Raw genomic sequence first — 24,783 nt, forward strand, 5'->3', positions numbered from 1 at the left:
GATGTGTTGGTGTATCGTTTGCCTCCTCCCAGTAGTCAGGATGCTAAATGCTATATGTGATGAGTCTTAGACAATTACCATCATGAAAAATTAAAAAGTAAGCATACTATTTTTATTTTTAATTTAAATTATGCACATAGACAGGAAAAAAGTCTCTCCCCCCCAGTAATTATTAAACTATTAATAAGTCTTGAACCTTATGCCTTTTCTTCATTTAGGATTGTTAATATGTCTTAATGTACTTGCAAATATAGTTGAATAATAGTATCTGGCAACTTGATTGAAATTCAAGAGCAATACTGTTTTGTAACACATACAGGATTTCCAATTTTATATATATTTGAAAATAATACTTGAGTAACTGATTATTGTGTCTCTTACAGATTCAGAGGAAAGAGGAGAAGACACTTCCATCAATGTTGGATGATGTTCCAGTGTCTATTACAGATGTAAGTAATGGAATACACGTTTTAGTTTTTTAAAGGGACATGAAACTCAATTTCTCCCCCCCCCCATTTCCGATAGAGCTTACAATTCACTACTAGGAGCTTGCTGAACACATCAGATGAGCCAATGACATGAAGCATATATGTGCAGCCACCAGTCAGCAGCTAGCTTCCAGCAGTCCATTTTTGCTCCTGAGTTTTCAAAGGTATTCTTTTCAGCAGAAGACACCAAGAAAACAAATCAAATTAGAAAATAAAAGTATATTGAAAAATTGTGTAAAAGCGCATGCTCTACTTGAATTGTTTAAATTTAATTTCCTTCCTAAGATAGGGAGAGTCCACGGCTTCATTCCTTAATGTTGGGAAATACAACACCTGGCCACCAGGAGGGTGCAAAGGCACCCCAGCCAAAGGCTAAAATATCCCTCCCACTTCCTCACTACCCCAGTAATTCCTTGCCTTTCGTCACGTTAGGAGGTGGCAGAGAAGTGTCAGAAGATTCAGAGAGTCCTAAAAAACTGTATCTGCCCTTTGAGATAGGACTGGAGTTTTAAGTAATCATGTCAACCTCTGTGAGAGTATTGATGAAAGTCTGGAGATGCAGGGAAAGTTTTTCTGTGAAACCATCCAGACTACTGCTAAAAGCTCCTAAGCAATCAATGTTGACGAGTTTCACTGCCTGCTTTCTCTCACTCAAGTCCATGTCAGGAGCGCTGCTATAAGACTGTCACACTTGAGAGGCTGTGTTCTGTTCCACAGCATGGATTCCGGAGGTAAGATCTTTTCAGTTTTTACACATAAAACGCTACAGCAGGGTCACAATGTGGCTCCTTTATACCTTGGTAGGATCCAGGGTTAATATCCTCTAAAGGGGGTTTATTGAACAGTTGGGGTTAATTAATCAGTGTATTTATTATTTACATGCTGCTTTGTGTGCTTTTTTTCCTGGGCTGATAGACTGTGTTTTTGGCTGGAACAAACAGGTTTTACTTTTGTTTTTTGAAAGTGTTGCACAGCTCCTATTACTTGCTGTACTTGTAATAACAGGGAAAGTCTTGCACTCCATGTGACCCGGAGTGGTCTATGTTCATTTCCTCCATTCCGGCTAAGACTTGAACCTGAGTAGAACGTTTCTTTTGTTAACTGTCTGGGTCTAGGAGGTGGTGAGTGCCCCAGCCATGGGTAGTATAAAGATGCCGTTTTCTATGATAAAAAACGTTTTTATTTCTGTCCTTCTGTGGGTATAACCTGAGCTATGGAGAACTCTGACATGTAAGTAGGTACTCCTTCTGTACTAAATCATTCCTGTTTCTATCTTGAGGAGGCTGTGGTTTTCCCGCCCACTTAATTATGTTCCATATGCCTTAACACCGTTATAAAGTTTAAGAAGGGAGACAAGCCTGCTAAGGCTCTTAGTCCCTGTGTGCCGTCTACCTCCCGTGAGAGTACTACCCTTGCTACATTATCCACTCCACATGCAGTTCCCCATAGCACAGCTAATGCTCCATTCGGAGAGTGCCTTCTTCCTGCAGATTTTGCCGCGTAGTTACAAACGGTGGTGTTTGCGGCCCTCAGTGTATTACCTCGCTCTAACAAACACAAGAGAAATATTAAATATAGCTCTCCTGGCCCGGAGTCATCAAAATATTTATCAGATTTAGCTATTATGTCCCAGTTATCCGATGATGAGTTAACCTCTGTAGCTTCAGAGGGTGATCTTTCTGGGTCGGAGTCCTTAGCGTCTAAGCCTCCTCCTGCGGAGGAACCGTCATTTTAGATTTAAAATTGAGCACTTGCGTTTTTTTATTAAATGAGGTTCTGTCTACATCAGAGGTTCCAGAGGCCGCACTACCTAAAGAACCTACGATACCTAAATTAGACAGAGTTTACGAAGACAGGAAAGTTCTTTTGACTTTTCCTATGCCGGTTAAGATGGCGAACATTATTAAGAACGAATGGGAAAGAATTGGTTCTTCCTTTTACCCCTCGTCTACTTTTAAAAAGTTGTTCCCATTCCCGGCCTCTCAACTGGATTTGTGGGGCTTCATTCCTAAGGTGGATGGTGCTATCTCTACGCTTGCTAAACGTACTACTGGTCCTGTCTAGACATGGTTTTTTGAAGGCAGTCATTGATACTATGCTTCAGGCTCGTAAACCTGTTACTCGTAGGATTTACCATAAGATATGGCGTAAATACCTTTTTCTTTCATGTAATTGGCAAGAGTCCAGGAACTAGTGACATATGGGATATACAATCCTACCAGGAGGGGCAAAGTTTCCCAAACCTCAAAATGCCTATAAATACACCGCTCACCACACCCACAATTCAGTTTTACAAACTTTGCCTCCTATGGAGTTGGTGAAGTAAGTTTGTGCTAAGATTTCTACGTTGATATGCGCTTCTCAGCATTGTTGAAGCCCAATTCCTCTCAGAGTACAGCGAATGTCAGAGGGACGTGAAGGGAGTATCACTTATTGAATACGATGATTTCCCTAACGGGGGTCTATTTCATAGGTTCTCTGTTATCGGTCGTAGAGATTCATCTCCTACCTCCCTTTTCAGATCGACGATATACTCTCAATTTACCATTACCTCTACTAATAACTGTTTTAGTACTGGTTTGGCTATCTGCTATATGTGGAAGGGTGTCTTTTGGTAAGTATGTTTTTTATTACTTAAGACACCTATGGTTTGGCACTTTATGCATTTATATAAAGTTCTAAATATTTGTATGGTACTTATATTTGCCATGAATCAGGTTCATGTATTTCCTTCAGCAGACTGTCAGTTTCATATTTGGGGAATTTAAACATTTTAAGAAATGTATTTCTTACCTGGGGTTTTAGTCTTTTTTTCAATTAACTACTTCTTGCTATTGCGGGTATTAGGCCCGCGGGTGCGTCAAATGCTAAACTTTATTCCGTCATTCTTGGAGTGAAAATTTTTTTGGTGCGGAAAAAGACATTTATGACGCAAGTTCGTCATTTCCGGTGTCATACATGACGCTGAGACCTTTCACACGGCGGCGTCATTAGTGACGCGAGTGTGTCATTTCCGGTTATTTTTTGCGCCAAAAAAGTTTACGTTAAGTTGTGAGTCATTCTTGGCGCCAAATTTTTTCATTATTTAAATACCCCATTGATGTTTGCCTCTTGCTTTTTTCTCTATCAGGGGCCTATGCTTTTGCATTTTTTCCCATTCCTAAAACTGTCATATAAGGAAATAGATAATTTTGCTTTATATGTTTGTTTTTTTCTCTTACATTGAGCAAGATGTCCCAATTTGATCCTGCCTCAGAAGTTTCTGCTTGAACATTGCTGCATGACATCGGTTCTACCAAAGCTAAGTGCATTTGTTGTAAAAGTGTAGAAATTATTCCACCAAATGTCATTTGTAATAGTTGTCATGATAAACTTTTACATGCAGATAGTGTTTCCATCAGTAATAGTACATTGCCAGTTGCAGTTCCTTCAACTTCTAATGTACATGATATACCTGTAAATTTTAAAGAATTTGTTTCTGATTCTATTCTGAAGGCTTTGTCTGCATTTCCTCCTTCTAATAAACGTAAAAGGTCTTTTAAAACTTCTCATTTAGCTGATGAAATTTCAAATGACCAGCAACATAATAATTTATCCTCTTCTGATGAGTATCTATCTGATTCAGAAGATCCTTCCTCAGACATTGACACTGACAAATCTACTTATTTATTTAAAATAGAGTATATGTGTTCTTTATTAAAAGAAGTGTTAATTACTTTGGATATTGAGGTAACCAGTCCTATTGACGTTCAGTCTAATAAACGTTTAAATGCTGTTTTTAAACCTCCTGTGGTTTCCCCCAGGGGTTTTTCCTATTCCTGAGGCTATTTCTGATATGATTTTTAGGGAATGGAATAAGCCAGGTACTTCTTTTATTCCTTCTTCAAGGTTTAAAAAATTGTATCCTTTACCAGCAAAATCTATAGAGTTTTGGGAAAAAATCCCCAAAGTTGATGGGGCTATTTCTACTCTTGCTAAACGTACCACTATTCCTATGGAAGATAGTACTTCCTTTAAGGATCCTTTAGATAGGAAGCTTGAATCCTATCTAAGGAAGGCCTATTTATATTCTGGTCATATTCTCAGACCTGCTATTTCTTTGGCTATTGTTGCGGCTGCCTCAACTTTTTGGTTGGAGAATTTAGCGCAACGAGAATTGGATCCTGACATATCTAGCATTACTCGCTTACTGCAACATGCTAATAATTTTATTTGTGATGCCATTTTTGATATTATCAAAATTGATCTTAGCTCCATGTCTTTAGCTGTATTAGCTAGAAGAGCTTTGTGGCTTAAATCTTGGAATGCTGATATGACATCAAAATCTAGATTACTATCTCTTTCTTTCCAAGGTAGTAATTTATTTGGTTCTCAGTTGGATTCTATTATTTCAACTATCACTGGAGGAAAAGGAGTTTTTTTGCCTCAGGATAAAAAACCTAAGGGTAAATCTAAGGCTTCTAACCGTTTTCGTTCCTTTCGTCAGAATAAGGAACAAAAACTCAATCCTCCTCCCAAGGAATCTGCTTCCAGTTGGAAGTCTTCCTCAAATTGGAATAAATCCAAGCCATTTAGGAAACCAAAGTCTGCCCCTAAGTCCGCATGAAGGTGCGGCCCTCATTCCAGCTCAGCTGGTAGGGGGCAGATTAAGGTTTTTCAAGGATTTTTGGATAAAATCTGTCCAAAATCATTGGATTCAGAGCATTGTCTCTCAAGGGTATCGAATAGGATTCAAAGTAAGACCTCCTGTGAGAAGATTTTTTCTCTCATGCATCTCTGTAAATCCAGTAAAAGCTCAGTCTTTTCTGAAGTGTGTTTCAGACCTGGAGTCTTCAGGGGTAATCATGCCAGTTCCTCCTCAGGAACAAGTTTTGTTTTTTTATTCAAACCTATTCATTGTACCAAATAAAGAAAATTTGTTCAGACCATTTCTGGATCTGAAAATTTTGAATCGTTATGCAAGAGTACCAACTTTTAAGATGGTGACTATAAGGACTATTCTGCTTTTTGTTCAGCAAGGACATTATATGTCCACAGTAGACTTGCAGGATGCATACCTTCATATTCCGATTCATCCAGAACACTATCCGTTTCTGAGATTCTCTTTTCTAGACAAGCATTACCAATTTGTTGCTCTTCCATTTGGCCTAGCAACAGATCCAAGAATCTTTTCAAAGGTTCTGGGTGCCCTACTATCTGTAATCAGAGAACAGGGTATTGCAGTGTTTCCTTATTTGGACGATATCTTGGTACTAGCTCAGTCTTTACATACTGCAGAATCTCACACGAATCAACTAGTGTTGTTTCTTCGGAAACATGGTTGGAGGATAAATTTACCAAAAAGTTTCTTGATTCCTCAGGCAAGGGTCACCTTTTTAGGTTTCCAGATAGATTCAGTGTCTATGTCTCTGTCTCTAACAGACAAGAGACGTTTAAAATTGGTCTCAGCATGCCGGCACCTTCAGTCTCAGTCATTGCCTTCAGTGGCTATGTGCATGGAAGTTTTAGGTCTCATGACTGCAGCATCAGACGCGATCCCCTTTGCTTGTTTTCACATGAGCTTTGCATGCTGAATCAATGGTGCAGGGATTATACAAAGATATCACAATTAATATCTTTGAATCTCAATGTACGACACTCTCTGACATGGTGGATAGATCACCATCGTTTGGTTCAAGGGGCCTCTTTTGTTTGGCCAACCTGGACTGTGATCTCAACAGATGCTAGTCTTTCAGGTTGGGGATCTCTGACAGCACAAGGGGTTTGGAAATCTCAAGAGGCGAGATTACCAATAAATATTTTAGAACTCCGTGCAATTCTCAGGGCTCTTCAGTTTTGGCCTCTGCTAAAGAGAGATCCGTTCATTTGTTTTCAGACAGACAATATCACAACTGTGGCTTATGTCAATCATCAGGGTGGGACTCACAGTCCCCAAGCTACGAAAGAAGTATCTCGGATACTTGCTTGGGCGGAATCCAGCTCCTGTCTAATCTCTGTGGTGCATATCCCAGGTGTAGACAATTGGGAGGCGGATTATCTCAGCCGCCAGACTTTACATCCAGGGGAGTGGTCTCTCCATCCAGATGTGTTTTCTCAGATTGTTCAGATGTGGGGTCTTCCAGAGATAGATCTCATGGCATCTCATCTAAACAAGAAACTTCCCAGATACCTGTCCAGGTCCAGGGATGTTCAGGCGGAAGCAGTGGATGCACTGACACTTCCTTGGTGTTATCATCCTGCTTACATTTTCCCGCCTCTAGTTCCCCTTCCAAGAGTGATCTCCAAAATCATCATGGAACAGTCTTTTGTGTTGCTGGTGGCTCCAGCATGGCCACGCAGGTTTTGGTATGCGGATCTGGTGCGAATGTCCAGTTGCCCGCCTTGGCCACTTCCGTTACGGCCAGACCTACTATCTCAAGGTCCGTTTTTCCATCAGGATCTCAAATCATTAAATTTGAAGGTGTGGAAATTGAACGCTTAGTTCTAAGTCATAGAGGTTTCTCTGACTCAGTGATTAATACTATGTTACAAGCTCGTAAATCTGTCTCTAGAAAGATTTATTATAGAGTTTGGAAGACTTGCATTTCATTCTGTTCTTCTCATAAATTCTCCTGGCATTCTTTTAGAATTCCTAGAATTTTACAGTTCCTTCAGGATGGTTTGGATAAGGGTCTGCAAGTTCCTTGAAAGGACAAATCTCAGCTCTTTCTGTCTTATTTCACAGAAAGATTGCTATACTTCCTGGTATTCACTGTTTTGTACAGGCTTTAGTTCGTATTAAGCATGTCATTAAATCAATTTCTCCTCCTTGGAGTCTTAATTTGGTTCTGAAGGCGTTACAGGCTCCTCCATTTGAGCCTATGCATTCTTTGGACTTTGAACTACTTTCCTGGAAAGTGTTGTTCCTTTTGGCTATTTCTTCTGCTAGAAGAGTTTCTGAGCTATCTGCTCTTTCTTGTGAGACTCCTTTTCTGATTTTTCATCAGGATAAGGCAGTTTTGCGGACTTCTTTTCAATTTTTACCTAAGGTTGTGAATTCTAACAACATTAGTAGAGAAATTGTTGTCCCTTCCTTATGTCCTAATCCTAAGAATTCTTTGGAGAGATCCTTACATTCTTTGGATGTGGTAAGAGCTTTGAAATATTATATGGAAGCTACTAAAGATTTCAGGAAGACTTCCAGTCTATTTGTTTTATTTTCTGGTCCTAGGAAAGGTCAGAAGGCTTCTGCTATTTCCTTGGCTTCTTGGTTGAAACTTTTGATTCATCAAGCTTATTTGGAGTCGGGTCAGGCAACGCCTCAGAGAATTACAGCTCATTCTACTAGATCAGTTTCCACTTCGTGGGCTTTTAAGAATGAAGCTTCAGTTGATCAGATTTGCAAAGCGGCGTCTTGGTCCTCTTTGTGTACATTTACTAAATTCTACCGTTTTGATGTATTTGCTCCTTCAGAAGCAGTTTTTGGTAGAAAAGTTCTTCAGGCAGCTGTTTCAGTTTGATTCTTCTGCTTTTGATTTAAGTTTTTTTCTTTCAAAGATGAAATAAACTTATTTTTGTTTTGGGTTGTGGATTAATTTTTTCAGCGGAATATGGCTGTTTTTATTTTTATTCCCTACCTCTCTAGTGACTCTTGAGTGGAAGATTCCTCATCTTGGGTATTGATATCCCATATGTCACTAGCTCATGGACTCTTACCAATTACATGAAAGAAAACATCATTTATGTAAGAACTTACCTGATAAATTCATTTCTTTCATATTGGCAAGAGTCCATGAGGCCCACCCTTTTTATGGTAGTTATGATTTTTTGTATAAAGCACAATTATTTCCAAATTTCCTTTGTTGATGCTTTCTACTCCTTTCTTTATCACCCCACTGCTTGGCTATTTGTTAAACTGATTTGTGGGTGTGGTGAGGGGTGTATTTATAGGCATTTTGAGGTTTGGGAAACTTTGCCCCTCCTGGTAGGATTGTATATCCCATATGTCACTAGCTCATGGACTCTTGCCAATATGAAAGAAATTAATTTATCAGGTAAGTTCTTAAATAAATTATGTTATCGGTGTGTGTGTGTATATCTATCTATCTATCTATCTATCTATATATATATATATATATATATATATATATATATATATATATATATATAAAAAAGAGAACAAGAATTATGAAGCGAAAAGGATACTATGTCCCGCTGTAGTATAGCAAGCATATTATCATCAGTCTCTACGTCGCACCTCTCATCTCCTCAGGTGGTCGGCGCGGTTGGTCCAGTTGAGTTGGAGGGTTCAGCAGTTATGTTGTTTGTGGATGGACCTCCTACATCTCCTAGTGACAGCTCTGAGTAGAACACCTGTAGGTCAGACCCCGGATTAAATACCACAGTCTTGTTGTTATTTGTTGCAATCAATGACACTGGGAATCCCAATCGGTACTGTACTTTGTGTGTTCTCAATATTGTGGTGATGTGTCTGAGTTCCCTCCTTTTTTGAAGGGTAGTTGGAGATAGGTCAAAGAACAGCTGGATCTCCTTCCCTGCATGGTATACTGGATGTTTAGCTCTTGCGCACCTTAGGAGCTCTTCCTTATCTTTAAAGTTTAGAAACTTTACTATTATTTCTTGGTGGGCCCTTGGGAGGTTGCTTAGGCCTTAAGGCCCTGTGTACCCTTTCCATTATGATCTCGAGCGACACAGGGGTCCCTTTGATAGTGGGGAAGAGGTTTTGCAGATATCCTTCTATAGCTGACGGGTGTATTGTTTCAGAAACACCTCTAACTCGAATATTATTCCTGCGGCCTCGGTTGTCAAGATCTTCCAATTTGTCCGAAAATACTTGTAGTGTTTCACTGTGGCGTTTAAGTTCCATACTATTTTGCTGTACAGTGACATTAGTAGAGGCCTGTTCCACCTCAACTTGTTGCACTCTTGTCTCCAAAGTATTAATGTCCTTTCTGAGATCGTTGAATAAGCTGCGCATTTCCTGCATAACTCCCTTATTATCTTCCTTTACAGAAAGATACTGTAGGTCTTCTTTAGTGAGGGGTTGAGTCTGTAGGTCAGGCTGTTGTGGGTGTGTTGAAGACATTTGTTGGTGGGTGGCCATGCTTTCTGATGATGGGCTGCTAGATTGGTCTAGCTATTTAAAGGTATTTACTCAGCGGTCTAGCTGGGATGCTCTTTTCTGCTCTAGTAGATTTCTTTCATGTAATTGGCAAGAGTCCATGAGCTAGTGACGTATGGGATATACATTCCTACCAGGAGGGGCAAAGTTTCCCAAATCTCAAAATGCCTATAAATACACCCCTCACCACACCCACAATTCAGTTTTACAAACTTTGCCTCCCATGGAGGTGGTGATGTAAGTTTGTGCTAGATTTCTTCGTTGATATGCGCTTTGCAGCAGGCTGAAGCCCGGTTTTCCTCTCAGAGTGCAGTGAATGTCAGAGGGATGTGAAGAGAGTATTGCCTATTTGAATACCATGGTCTTCCTCTAGGGGATCTATTTCATAGGTTCTCTGTTATCGGTCGTAGAGATTTCTTCTCCTACCTCCCTTTTCAGATCAACGATATACTCTTATATACCATTACCTCTACTGATTCTCGTTTCAGTACTGGTTTGGCTAGCTACTATATGTAGATGAGTGTCTTAGGGTAAGTAAGTCTTATTTCTATTCATGACACTCTAAGCTATGGTTGGGCACTTTATATGTAAAGTTCTAAATATATGTGTTAAACTTATATTTGCCATGATTCAGGATAATCAGTATTCCTTCTTTCAGACTGTCAGTTTCATTTTTTTGGAAAAATGCATATGAATTAAATTTTTTCTTACCTTAAAATTTTCAATTTTCAACTGACTTTTTTTCTAAATTGCGGGCTGTTAGGCTCGCGGGTGCAGAAAATGCTTCAATTTATTGCGTCATTCTTGGCGCGAGACTTTTTTGGCGCCAAAAATTTTGTTTTCACGTGATTGCGTCATTTTTTACGTATGTTTGTTGTGGACGTTTTTGGCGCCAAAAATTATGGGCGTCATTCTTGGCGCCAAAAAATTTGGAGTTATACTTGGCGCCAAAAATGTGGGCGTCATACTTGGCGCCAGTTTTTTTTCACCTTATTTCAGTCTCACTTTTTAGTTGCTTCTGGTTTCTAGAGGCTTGTTTTGTTTTGCATTCTTTCCCATTCCTGAAACTGCCATTTAAGGAATTTGATCATTTTGCTTTATATGTTGTTTTTTCTATTACATATTGCAAGATGTCACTACCTGACCCTGTATCAGAATCTAATGCTGGATAGACGCTGCCTGATGTCGGTTCTACCAAAGCTAAGTGCATTTGTTGTAAACTTCTGGCTGTAGTTTGTGTTAGTTGTCATGATAAACTATCAAACGCTGATAATATTTCCATTAGTAATAATCCATTACCTGTTGTTGTTCCTTCAACATCTAATGTTCAGGATGTTCCTGTTAATGTAAAATAATTTGTTTCTAATTCTATTCGGAAGGCTCTGTTTGTTATTCCTCCTTCTAGTAAACGTAAGAGGTCTTTTAAAACTTCTCATATTTCAGATGAATTTTTAAATGACCGCCATCATTCTGACTTAGCTATTTCTGATGAGGATCTATCTGGTTCAGAAGTTTCTGCCTCAGATATTGACACTGATATATCTTCATATTTGTTTATGATGGAGTTTATTCGTTCCTTACTTAAAGAAGTGTTGATTGCATTAGATATGGAGGAGTCTAGTCCTCTTGATATTAAAACTAATAAGCGTTTAAATTCAGTTTTTAAACCTCATGTAGTTATTCCAGAAGTTTTTCCAGTTCCTGATGCTATTTCAGAAGTAATTTCTAGGGAATGGAATAGTCTGGGTACTTCATTTACTCCTTCTCCAAGGTTTAAGAAATTGTACCCTTTGCCATCTGATGGATTGGGGATTTATTCCCAAAACACTAAAGTTGATGGGGCTATCTCTACTCTTGCTAAACGTACTACTATTCCTACGGCAGATGGTACTTATTTTAAAGATCCTTTAGATAGGAAGCTTGAATCCTTTCTAAGGAAGGCTTATTTATGTTCAGGTAATCTTCTTAGACCTGCTATTTCTTTGGCTGATGTTGCTGCAGCCTCCACCTTCTGGTTGGAGGCTTAAGCGCAACAAGTGTCAGACCATAATGCTTATAGCATTGTTAAACTCCTTCAACATGCTAATAACTTTGTTTGTGATGCCATTTTCGATATCATTAGAATTGATGTCAGGTATATGTCTTTAGCTATTTTAGCTAGAAGAGCTTTATGGCTTAAGTCTTGGAATGCAGATATGACTTCTAAGTCAACGTTGCTTTCTCTTTCTTTGCAAGGTAATAAATTATTTGGTTCTCAGTTAGATTCAATAATTTCAACTGTTACTGGGGGGATGGGAGCCTTTTTGCCTCAGGACAAAAAATCTAAAGGTAACTATAGGGCTGCTAATCGTTTTCGTTCCTTTCGTCAGAATAAGGAACAAAAGCCTGACCCTTCCCCTAAAGGAACAGTTTCCGTTTGGAAACCTTGTCCAGTCTGGAATAAATCCAATTCTTTTAGAAAGTCAAAACCAGCTCCAAAATCTGCATGAAGGTGCGGCCCTCATTCCAGCTCAGCTGGTAGGGGCAGGTTATGATTTTTCAAAGATGTTTGGATCAATTCGATTCAAAGTCTTTGGATTCAGAACATTGTTTCACAAGGGTACAGAATAGGTTTCAAGGTAAGACCACCTGTGAGAAGATTTTTTCTCGCACGCATTCCAGTGAACCCAGTAAAAGCTCAGGCGTTTCTGAAATGTGTTTCAGACCTAGAGTCGGCTGGGGTAATTGTGCCAGTTCCAGTTCTGGAACGGGGTCTGGGGTTTTATTCAGATCTGTTCATTGTACCAAAGAAGGAGAATTCCTTCAGACCAGTTCTGGATCTAAAAATATTGAATCGTTATGTAAGGATACCAACATTCAAAATGGTGACTAGAAGGACTATTCTGCCTTTTGTTCAGCAAGGGCATTATATGTCTACAATAGACTTACAGGATGCATATCTTCATATTCCTATCCATCCAGACCACTATCAGTTCCTGAGATTCTCTTTTCTAGACAAGCATTACCAGTTTGTTGCTCTTCCGTTTGGCCTAGCAACAGCACCAAGGATCTTTTCAAAGGTTCTCTGTGCCCTTCTCTCTGTAATCAGAGAACAGGGTATTGCGGTATTTCCTTATTTGGACGATATCTTGGTACTTGCTCAGTCTTTACATTCTGCAGAATCTCATACGAATCAACTTGTGTTGTTTCTTCAAAGACATGGTTGGAGGATCAATTTACCAAAGAGTTCTTTGATTCCTCAGACAAGGGTAACCTTTTTGGGTTTCCAAATAGATTCAGTGTCCATGACTTTGTCTCTAACGGAAAAGAGACGTCTGAAATTAGTTTCAGCTTGTCGAAACCTTCAGTCTCAATTATTCCCTTCGGTAGCTTTGTGCATGGAAATTCTAGGTTTCATGACTGCTGCATCGGACGCGATCCCTTTTGCTCGTTTTCACATGAGACCTCTCCAGCTTTGTATGCTGAACCAGTGGTGCAGGGATTATACAAAGATATCACAATTAATATCCTTAAATCCCAATGTTCGATCTTCTCTGACTTGGTGGTTGGATCACCATCGTTTAATTCAAGGGGCCTCTTTTGTTCGTCCAACCTGGACTGTGATCTCAACAGATGCGAGTCTTTCAGGTTGGGGAGCTGTATGGGGATCTCTGACAGCGCAGGGGGTTTGGGAATCTCAGGAGGCGAGATTACCAATAAACATTTTGGAACTCTGTGCGATTTTCAGAGCTCTTCAGTTCTGGTCTCTTCTGAAGAGAGAATAGTTTATTTGTTTTCAGACAGACAATGTCACAACCGTGGCATATGTCAATCATCAAGGGGGGACTCACAGTCCTCAGACTATGAAAGAAGTATCTCGGATACTTGTATGGGCGGAATCCAGCTCCTGTCTAATTTCTGCGGTTCACATCCCAGGTATAGACAATTGGGAAGCGCATTATCTCAGTCGCCAGACGTTACATCCGGGCGAATGGTCTCTTCACCCAGAGGTATTTCTTCAGATTGTTCAAACCTGGGGACTTCCAGAAATAGATCTGATGGCCTCTCATCTAAACAAGAAACTTCCCAGGTATCTGTCCAGATCCAGGGATCCTCAGGCGGAAGCAGTGGATGCGTTGTCACTTCCTTGGAATTATCAACCTGCTTATATCTTTCCGCCTCTAGTTCTTCTTCCAAAAGTGATTTCCAAAATCCTAATGGAGTGTTCGTTTGTACTGCTGGTGGCTCCAGCATGGCCACACAGGTTTTGGTATGCGGATCTCGTTCGGATGGCCAGTTGCCAACCTTGGACACTTCCGTTAAGGCCAGACCTTCTATCTCAAGGCCCATTTTTCCATCAGGATCTCAAATCATTAAATTTGAAGGTATGGAGATTGAACGCTTAATACTTAGTCATAGAGGTTTCTCTGAGTCAGTGATTTAATACTATGTTACAGGCTTGTAAATCTGTGTCTAGAAAGATCTATTACCGAGTTTGGAAGACTTACATTTCTTGGTGTTCACATAAATTCTCTTGACATTCTTTTAGAATTCCTAGAAATTACAGTTTCTTTAGGATGGTTTGGAAAAAGGTTTGTCTGCAAGTTCCTTGAAAGGACAAATCTCTGCTCTTTCTGTACTTTTTCACAGAAAGATTGCTAATCATCCTGATATTCATTGTTTTGTACAGGCTTTGGTGCGTATTAAGCCTGTCATTAAGTAAATTTCTCCTCCTTGGAGTCTTAATTTGGTTCTGAGGGCTTTACAGGCTCCTCTGTTTGAACCTATGCATTCTTTGGATATTAAATTACTTTCTTGGAAAGTTTTATTCCTTTTGGCCATCTCTTCTGCTAGAAGAGTTTCTGAGTTATCTGCTCTTTCTTGTGAATCTCCTTTTCTGATTTTTCATCAGGATAAGGCGGTGTTGCAGACTTCATTTAATTTTTTACCTAAAGTTGTGAATTCTAACAACATTAGAAAAATTGTTGTCCCTTCTTTGTGTCCTAATCCTAAGAATTCTCTGGAGAGATCTTTACATTCTTTGGATGTAGTTAGAGCTTTGAAATATTATGTTGAAGCTACTAAAGATTTCAGGAAGACTTCTAGTCTATTTGTTGTCTTTTCTGGTTCTAGGAAAGGTCAGAAGTCTTCTGCCATTTCTTTGGCATCTTGGTTAAAGTCTTTGATTCATCATGCTTATGTGGAGTCGGGTAAGTCCCCGCCTCAAAGGATTACGGCTCATTCTACTAGGTCAGTTTCTACTTTCTGGGCTTTTAAGAATGAAGCTTCTGTTGATCAGATTTGCAAAGCAGCAACTTGGTCTTCTTTGCATAATTTTATTAAATTCTACCATTTTGATGTTTTTTGTTCTTCTGAAGCAGTTTTTGGTAGAAAAGTACTTCAGGCAGCTGTTTCAGTTTGATTCTTCTGCTTATAATTTCAGTTTTTTTCATTTTAAGATTAAAACTTTTTGATTTGGGTTATGGATTTTTTTCCAGTGGATTTGGCTGTCTTTATTTAATCCCTCCCTCTCTAGTGACTCTTGCGTGGAAGTTCCACATCTGGGGTATCTGCTATCCCATACATCACTAGCTCATGGACTCTTGCCAATTACATGAAAGAAAACATAATTTATGTAAGAACTTACCTGATAAATTCATTTCTTTCATATTGGCAAGAGTCCATGAGGCCCACCCTTTTTGTGGTGGTTATGATTTTTTTTGTATAAAGCACAATTATTCCAATTCCTTGTTTGATGCTTTCGCTCCTTTCTTATCACCCCACTTCTTGGCTATTCGTTAAACTGAATTGTGGGTGTGGTGAGGGGTGTATTTATAGGCATTTTGAGGTTTGGGAAACTTTGCCCCTCCTGGTAGGATCGTATATCCCATATGTCAATAGCTCATGGACTCTTGCCAATATGAAAGAAATGAATTTATCATGTAAGTTCTTACATAAATTATGTTTTTTTTTTTTTTTATTAGGCATTACCCAATGAGCTTTTCTATTTTGGTTTGTTAAGTAGATTTTGGCGTTTATGTTCGTTAAAGCTAATGTGCTTTATGGACTTGAGTTTCCCTGTGCGAAGGCCCAAAACCAGCAGCAGGCCACTCTCTTTGCTTTTGCCTAAGCCGTGCCTGAGGAATCCCCTCAAATTTAGAATGTTCTCAGAGCGTATTTTAGCCCTCACATAGTGCAAGTAGGGAATATGTGGTATTTAAATGTGTGTTCTTAGACTGTGGTCTCTGCTTTTCTGTTATATGTGGCTATTATCTGAACAGCTATCTTCCAGCAATATTCTGACGTTATTATTGTCTCTGCCTTCAGGGAGTGACCTGGCTATTATGGGAGACAAAACCAGTGATCAACTTTTCTAGGTTATAGCAACCAGATGTAATAAGTTATGAGTCTCTTTCACTGAAGATGGAACCTTTCCTCTTTTTTGACTATGTTGTGGCTGTGCGTTGTCTTGAATATATTAACTACTGGTAAGCTATTGTTATGCCTTTTGGCTACAACGACCACTGTAGATTCATAATTAGCCTTGGGCCCCCTTTATTCCCATGTCCTACACTTACATAGCTAAGAGCTGCACCATCGCCTTTAAAAATGGCACCAAAGTGACATATATATATATATATATATATATATATATATATATATATATATATGTAAATTCTATGTCTGCCCAGCCTGCTGTTCTGCCTTTTGGTGGCTCTTTGCTATATACAATCTGGCTATGCAAATTTGTGGGCCACTCTTATATCGATTACTGCTGTTCCACTGCCGCGATTGCAAGCTAGTGGATGCTGCCTACTCACCAGCTCCGTCTCTTGCACCAGCCGATAGCTCCCAGTCAGTGCGCAACTTCAGTCCAGAGCCCACAGGTGCTCGGTAATCTGTGCTTCTTTTTTACTTGCCGGAGATAATGGGTCTCCCCTGTGCCGCCACCTCTCTCAGCTGAGGGTTTTTTCTATTTATCTTCCCTTTGCTGTTCGACCTGAACGGAGCGCCGTTCACAGCGCACTATATTTTTAATCTCACCGGAACTCAAATATTTTATCGTCCGGCCACAGATGCAGTCTCCGCTTTATGTGTTGTTCCCAGGGGAAGTATTAGGGAAAGAGGGGATATATTTGCAGGATAATTATACCATATTATAGTGTTATTTCACTTTAGGGATTTGGAGCTCTTTCAATACACAGCCATCCCCTGCCTGGCCTGGCTCCCGGATTTCCTGAATTTTATCTTTTCTTCAGGATGGCCTGGAGAAAGTTTTGTCAGTCCGTATTCTGAAAGGTCAGATTTCTTTCATGTAATTAACAAGAGTCCATGAGCTAGTGACGTATGGGATATACATTCCTACCAGGAGGGGCAAAGTTTCCCAAACCTTAAAATGCCTATAAATACACCCCTCACCACACCCACAAATCAGTTTTACAAACTTTGCCTCCAAGGGAGGTGGTGAAGTAAGTTTGTGCTGGATTCTACGTTGATATGCGCTCCGCAGCAAGTTGGAGCCCGGTTTTCCTCTCAGCGTGCAGTGAATGTCAGAGGGATGTGAGGAGAGTATTGCCTATTGAATGCAGTGATCTCCTTCTACGGGGTCTATTTCATAAGGTTCTCTGTTATCGGTCGTAGAGATTCATCTCTTACCTCCCTTTTCAGATCGACGATATACTCTTATATTTACCATTTCCTCTACTGATTCTCGTTTCAGTACTGGTTTGGCTTTCTACAAACATGTAGATGAGTGTCCTGGGGTAAGTAAGTCTTATTTTCTGTGACACTCTAAGCTATGGTTGGGCACTTTATTTATAAAGTTCTAAATATATGTATTCAAACATTTATTTGCCTTGACTCAGAATGTTCAACTTTCCTTATTTCCAGACAGTCAGTTTCATATTTGGGATTATGCTTTAAATTATCATATTTTTTCTTACCTCAAAAATTTGACTTTTTTCCCTGTGGGCTGTTAGGCTCGCGGGGGCTGAAAATGCTTCATTTTATTGCGTCATTCTTGGCGCTGACTTTTTTGGCGCAAAAATTCTTTTCCGTTTCCGGCGTCATACGTGTCGCCGGAAGTTGCGTCATTTTTGACGTTATTTTGCGCCAAAAATGTCGGCGTTCCGGATGTGGCGTCATTTTTGGCGCCAAAAGCATTTAGGCGCCAAATAATGTGGGCGTCTTATTTGGCGCCAAAAAATATGGGCGTCGCTTTTGTCTCCACATTATTTCAGTCTCATTTTTCATTTGCTTCTGGTTGCTAGAAGCTTGATGTTTGGCATTTTTTTCCCATTCCTGAAACTGTCTTATAAGGAATTTGATCTATTTTGCTTTATATGTTGTTTTTTCTCTTACATATTGCAAGATGTCTCACGTTGCATCTGAGCCAGAAGATACTACAGGAAAACCACTGCCTGCTGGATCTACCAAAGCTAAGTGTATCTGCTGTAAACTTTTGGTAGCTATTCCTCCAGCTGTTGTTTGTAATAATTGTCATGACAAACTTGTTAAAGCAGATAATATTTCCTTTAGTGATGTACCATTGCCTGTTGCAGTTCCCTCAACATCTAAGGTGCAGAATGTTCCTGATAACATAAGAGATTTTGTTTCTGAATCCATAAAGAAGGCTTTGTCTGTTATTTCTCCTTCTAGTAAACGTAAAAAGTCTTTTAAATCTTCTCTCTCTACAGATGAATTTTTAAATGAACACCATCATTCTGATTCTTTGGACTCTTCTGGTTCAGAGGATTCTGTCTCAGAGATTGATGCTGATAAATCTTCATATTTATTTAAGATGGAATTTATTCGCTCTTTACTTAAAGAAGTATTAATTGCTTTAGAAATAGAGGATTCTAGTCCTCTTGATACTAATTCTATACGTTTGGATAAGGTTTTTAAAGCTCCTGCGGTTATTCCAGAAGTCTTTCCTGTTCCTAATGCTATTTCTGCAGTAATTGCTAAGGAATGGGATAAATTGGGTAATTCATTTACTCCTTCTAAACGTTTTAAGCAATTATATCCTGTTCCGCCTGACAGGTTAGAATTTTGGGACAAAATCCCTAAAGTTGATGGGGCTATTTCTACCCTTGCTAAACGTACTACCATTCCTACGTCAGATGGTACCTCGTTTAAGGATCCTTTAGATAGAAAAATTGAATCTTTTCTAAGAAAAGCTTATCTATGTTCAGGTAATCTTCTTAGACCTGCTATATCATTGGCTGATGTTGCTGCAGCTTCAACTTTTTGGTTGGAAACTCTAGCGCAACAAGTAACAAATCGTGATTCTCATGATATTATTATTCTTCTCCAGCATGCTAATAATTTCATCTGTGATGCCATTTTTGATATTATTAGAGTTGATGTTAGATTTATGTCTCTGGCTATCTTAGCCAGAAGAGCTTTATGGCTTAAGACTTGGAATGCTGATATGGCTTCTAAATCAACTCTACTTTCCATTTCTTTCCAGGGAAACAAATTATTTGGTTCTCAGTTGGATTCTATTATTTCAACTGTTACTGGTGGGAAAGGAACTTTTTTACCACAGGATAAAAAGTCTAAAGGTAAAAACAGGGCTAACAATCGTTTTCGTTCCTTTCGTTTCAACAAAGAACAAAAGCCTGATCCTTCGTCCTCAGGAGCAGTTTCAGTTTGGAAACCATCTCCAGTCTGGAATAAATCCAAGCCTGCTAGAAAGGCAAAGCCTGCTTCTAAGTTCACATGAAGGTACGGCCCTCATTCCAGTTCAGCTGGTAGGGGGCAGGTTACGTTTTTTCAAAGAAATTTGGATCAATTCTGTTCACAATCTTTGGATTCAGAACATTGTTTCAGAAGGGTACAGAATTGGTTTCAAGATGAGACCTCCTGCAAAGAGATTTTTTCTTTCCCATGTCCCAGTAAATCCAGTGAAAGCTCAAGCATTTCTGAATTGTGTTTCAGATCTAGAGTTGGGAATTATATGTCCACAATAGATTTACAGGATGCATATCTGCATATTCCGATTCATCCAGATCATTATCAGTTCCTGAGATTCTCTTTTCTAGACAAGCATTACCAATTTGTGGCTCTACCGTTTGGCCTTGCTACAGCTCCAAGAATTTTCACAAAGATTCTCGGTGCCCTTCTGTCTGTAATCAGAGAACAGGGTATTGTGGTATTTCCTTATTTGGACGATATCTTGGTACTTGCTCCGTCTTTACATTTAGCAGAGTCTCATACGAATCGACTTGTGTTGTTTCTTCAAGATCATGGTTGGAGGATCAATTTACCAAAAAGTTCTTTGATTCCTCAAACAAGGGTAACCTTTCTGGGTTTCCAGATATATTCAGTGTCCATGACTTTGTCTTTAACAGACAAGAGACGTCTTAAATTGATTACAGCCTGTCGAAACCTTCAGTCTCAATCATTCCCTTCGATAGCCTTATGCATGGAAATTCTAGGTCTTATGACTGCTGCATCGGACGCGATCCCCTTTGCTCGTTTTCACATGCGACCTCTTCAGCTCTGTATGCTGAACCAATGGTGCAGGGATTACACGAAGATATATCAATTAATATCTTTAAAACCGATTGTTCGGCACTCTCTAACGTGGTGGACAGATCACCATCGTTTAATTCAGGGGGCTTCTTTTGTTCTTCCGACCTGGACTGTAATTTCAACAGATGCAAGTCTCACAGGTTGGGGAGCTGTGTGGGGATCTCTGACGGCACAAGGAGTTTGGGAATCTCAGGAGGTGAGATTACCGATCAATATCTTGGAACTCCGTGCAGTTTTCAGAGCTCTTCAGTTTTGGCCTCTTCTGAAGAGAGAATCGTTCATTTGTTTTCAGACAGACAATGTCACAACTGTGGCATACATCAATCATCAAGGAGGGACTCACAGTCCTCTGGCTATGAAAGAAGTATCTCGAATTTTGGTTTGGGCGGAATCCAGCTCCTGTCTAATCTCTGCGGTTCATATCCCAGGTGTAGACAATTGGGAAGCGGATTATCTCAGTCGCCAAACGTTGCATCCGGGCGAATGGTCTCTTCACCCAGAGGTATTTCTTCAGATTGTTCAATTGTGGGGGCTCCCAGAGATAGATCTGATGGCCTCTCATCTAAACAAGAAACTTCCCAGGTATCTGTCCAGATCCCGGGATCCTCAGGCGGAGGCAGTGGATGCATTATCACTTCCTTGGAAGTATCATCCTGCCTATATCTTTCCGCCTCTAGTTCTTCTTCCAAGAGTAATCTCCAAGATTCTGAGGGAATGCTCGTTTGTTCTGCTAATAGCTCCGGCATGGCCTCACAGGTTTTGGTATGCGGATCTTGTCCGGATGGCATCTTGCCAGCCATGGACTCTTCCGTTAAGACCAGACCTTCTGTCACAAGGTCCTTTTTTCCATCCGGATCTGAAATCCTTAAATTTAAAGGTATGGAGATTGAACGCTTGATTCTTGGTCATAGAGGTTTCTCTGACTCCGTGATTAATACTATGTTACAGGCTCGTAAATCTGTATCTCGAGAGATATATTATAGAGTCTGGAAGACTTATATTTCTTGGTGTCTTTCTCATCATTTTTCTTGGCATTCTTTTAGAATACCGAGAATTTTACAGTTTCTTCAGGATGGTTTAGATAAGGGTTTGTCCGCAAGTTCTTTGAAAGGACAAATCTCCGCTCTTTCTGTTCTTTTTCACAGAAAGATTGCTATTCTTCCTGATATTCATTGTTTTGTACAAGCTTTGGTTCGTATAAAACCTGTCATTAAGTCAATTTCTCCTCCTTGGAGTTTGAATTTGGTTCTGGGAGCTCTTCAAGCTCCTCCGTTTGAACCTATGCATTCATTGGACATTAAATTACTTTCTTGGAAAGTTTTGTTCCTTTTGGCCATCTCTTCTGCTAGAAGAGTTTCTGAATTATCTGCTCTTTCGTGTGAGTCTCCTTTTCTGATTTTTCATCAGGATAAGGCGGTGTTGCGAACTTCTTTTGAATTTTTACCTAAAGTTGTGAATTCCAACAACATTAGTAGAGAAATTGTGGTTCCTTCATTATGTCCTAATCCTAAGAATTCTAAGGAGAAATCATTGCATTCTTTGGATGTTGTTAGAGCTTTGAAATATTATATTGAAGCTACGAAATCTTTCCGTAAGACTTCTAGTCTATTTGTTATCTTTTCCGGTTCTAGGAAAGGCCAGAAAGCTTCTGCCATTTCTTTGGCATCTTGGTTGAAATCTTTAATTCATCTTGCCTATGTTGAGTCGGGTAAAATTCCGCCTCAAAGAATTACAGCTCATTCTACTAGGTCAGTATCTACTTCCTGGGCGTTTAGGAATGAAGCTTCGGTTGACCAGATCTGCAAAGCAGCAACTTGGTCCTCTTTGCATACTTTTACTAAATTCTACCATTTTGATGTATTTTCTTCTTCTGAAGCAGTTTTTGGTAGAAAAGTTCTTCAGGCAGCGGTTTCAGTTTGAATCTTCTGCTTATGTTTTTTGTTAAACTTTATTTTGGGTGTGGATTATTTTCAGCAGGAATTGGCTGTCTTTATTTTATCCCTCCCTCTCTAGTGACTCTTGTGTGGAAAGATCCACATCTTGGGTAGTCATTATCCCATACGTCACTAGCTCATGGACTCTTGTTAATTACATGAAAGAAAACATAATTTATGTAAGAACTTACCTGATAAATTCATTTCTTTCATATTAACAAGAGTCCATGAGGCCCACCCTTTTTTGTTGTGGTTATGATTTTTTTGTATAAAGCACAATTATTCCAATTCCTTATTTTATATGCTTCGCACTTTTTTTCTTATCACCCCACTTCTTGGCTATTCGTTAAACTGATTTGTGGGTGTGGTGAGGGGTGTATTTATAGGCATTTTAAGGTTTGGGAAACTTTGCCCCTCCTGGTAGGAATGTATATCCCATACGTCACTAGCTCATGGACTCTTGTTAATATGAAAGAAATGAATTTATCAGGTAAGTTCTTACATAAATTATGTTTTCTGCTCTGTCTATCCTTTTTCACAAACATCAGGCAGAATTACCAGATGTTCAAGCTTTTGTTCAGGCCCTGGTCAGAATCAGGACTGTGTTTAAAGCTGTCGCTCCTCCTTGGAGCCTTAACCTAGTTCTTTTTTTGCAGCAGGCTCAGTTTGAGCCGATGCATGTTGTTGATATAAAATTATCTTTGAAGGTTTGTTTCTTTTTGTTAATTCTTCCGCTCACAGAGTTTCTGAGCTTTCAGCTCTGCAGTGTGACTTCCCGTACCTTATTTTTCATGCAGATAAGGTGGTCCTTCGTACTAAATTGGGGTTTTTCTCTAAAGTGGTGTCGGATCGAAATATTAATCAGGAAATTGTTGTTACTTCTTTTAGTCCTAATCCTTCTTCTCATAAGGAACGTCTTTTGCATAACTTGGATGTTGTGCGTGCTCTAAAATTTGACTTTCAAGCTACTAAGGATTTTCGGCAATCTTCTGCCCTCTTTGTTTGTTGTTTTCTCTGGAAAGCGTAAGGGTCAGAAGGCCACTTCTACTACTCTTTCCTTTTGGTTAAAAAGTATGATTCGTTTTGTTTGAGACTGCTGGACAGCAGCCTCCTGAGCTCATTCCACTAAGGCTGTCTCCTCTTCTTGGGCTTTCAAAAATAAAGCTTCTGTGGAACAGATTTGTAAGACGGCAACATGGTCGTCTTTGCATACTTTTTCCAAATTCTACAAATTTGATACTTTCTCTTGTTAAGTGTATTCAGTCCACGGGTCATCATTACTTATGGAATATATTCCCTTCCCAACAGGAAGTTGCAAGAGGATCACCCAAGCAGAGCTGCTATATAGCTCCTCCCCTCACATGTCATATTCAGTCATTCTCTTGCAACTCAACTAGTATAGGAGGTTGTGAGAGGTCTGTGGTGTTTTTTATACTTAGTTTATTTCTTCAATCAAAAGTTTGTTATTTTAAATGGCACCGGAGTGTGCTGTTTGTTTCTCAGGCAGTGTTTGGAAGAAGAATCTGCCTGCGTTTTCTATGATCTTAGCAGAAGTAACTAAGATCCAGTGGCTGTTGTCGCACATTCTGAGGAGTGGGGTAACTTTCAGAAAGGGAATAGCGTGCGGGGAATCCTGCAAATGAGGTATGTGCAGTAAATTATTTTTCTAAGGAATGGAATTGACTAAGAAAATACTGCTGATACCAATGTAATGTAAGTAAAGCCTTTATTGCAGTGAAAGCGACTGTTAACAGGCTGATTTTAAATATATACAGTAAAGTAATTTTCTAAGGAATGGAACTTGACTGAGAAAATGCTATTAATACTGAAGTGATGTTATAAGCCTTAAATGCAGTAGGAGGACTGGTATCAGGCTTATCAATAGAAATTTATACTCCTTAACAAAAGGAGGTTTAAAACGATTTTACTGGCATGTTTAATCTTTTGTGAGGTACTTTGGTGATAAAACTTATTGGGGGAAAATTTTTTTCCACATGGCTGTCCGATTTTTCTGCATAGAAACAGTTAACTGAAACTCCCTATGTTGTAATATTGAGTAGGAGGGGCCTATTTTAGCGCTTTTTTGACGCAGTTAAAATCTAGGATTAATCTTCCTGCTTCTTCCTGCATGAACCAGGTCGTCTCCAGAGAGCTTAAGGGACTTCAAAAGTCATTTTGAGGGAGGTAATCAGTCACAGCAGACCTGTGACAGTGGTGTTTGGACTGTATTAAAAAACGTTTTTTTCTTTACTGCTTATAGAAAACCGTTTTGGGTATTAAGGGGTTATTCATCCATTTACAAGTGGGTGCAATGCTCTGCTAACTTAATACATTTACTGTGAAAATTTTGTTGCTATAACTGATTTGGTTCATTGTTATTTCAACGGTGACAGTTTTTGGTGCTTCTTAAAGGCACAGTAGCGTTTTTCTTTATTGATTGTAAAATTATTTACAGTGTTTTCCAAGTCTGCTAGTTTTATTGCTAGTCTGTTTAAACATGTCTGACACAGATGAGTCTCTCTGTTCACTATGTTTAAAGGCCAGTGTGGAGCCCCACAGAAACATGTGTACTAAATGTATTGATTTCACTTTAAATAATAAAGGTCAGTCTTTATCTATAAAGGAATTATTACCAGACAACGAGGGGGAAGTTATGCCGACTAACTCTCCTCACGTGTCAGTACCTTCGCCTCCCGCTCAGGAGGCGCGTGATATTGTGGCA

At 39.5% G+C, this 24,783-nt stretch overlaps 1 protein-coding gene across 1 annotated transcript in view; it reads left to right on the plus strand.

The window, feature by feature from the left end:
* KNTC1 (kinetochore associated 1) overlaps window positions 1-24,783 on the plus strand; it is a 1,377,837-nt gene that overhangs the window by 191,031 nt on the left and 1,162,023 nt on the right. The window contains exon 19 of the mRNA XM_053701768.1: window positions 384-449. Coding sequence (XP_053557743.1) covers window positions 384-449 — 66 coding nt within the window. The remainder of the gene's footprint in view (window positions 1-383; window positions 450-24,783) is intronic.

Source organism: Bombina bombina, chromosome 2 (assembly GCF_027579735.1).
Source record: "Bombina bombina isolate aBomBom1 chromosome 2, aBomBom1.pri, whole genome shotgun sequence".
In the NCBI taxonomy this organism is placed as follows: Eukaryota; Metazoa; Chordata; class Amphibia; order Anura; family Bombinatoridae; genus Bombina; species Bombina bombina.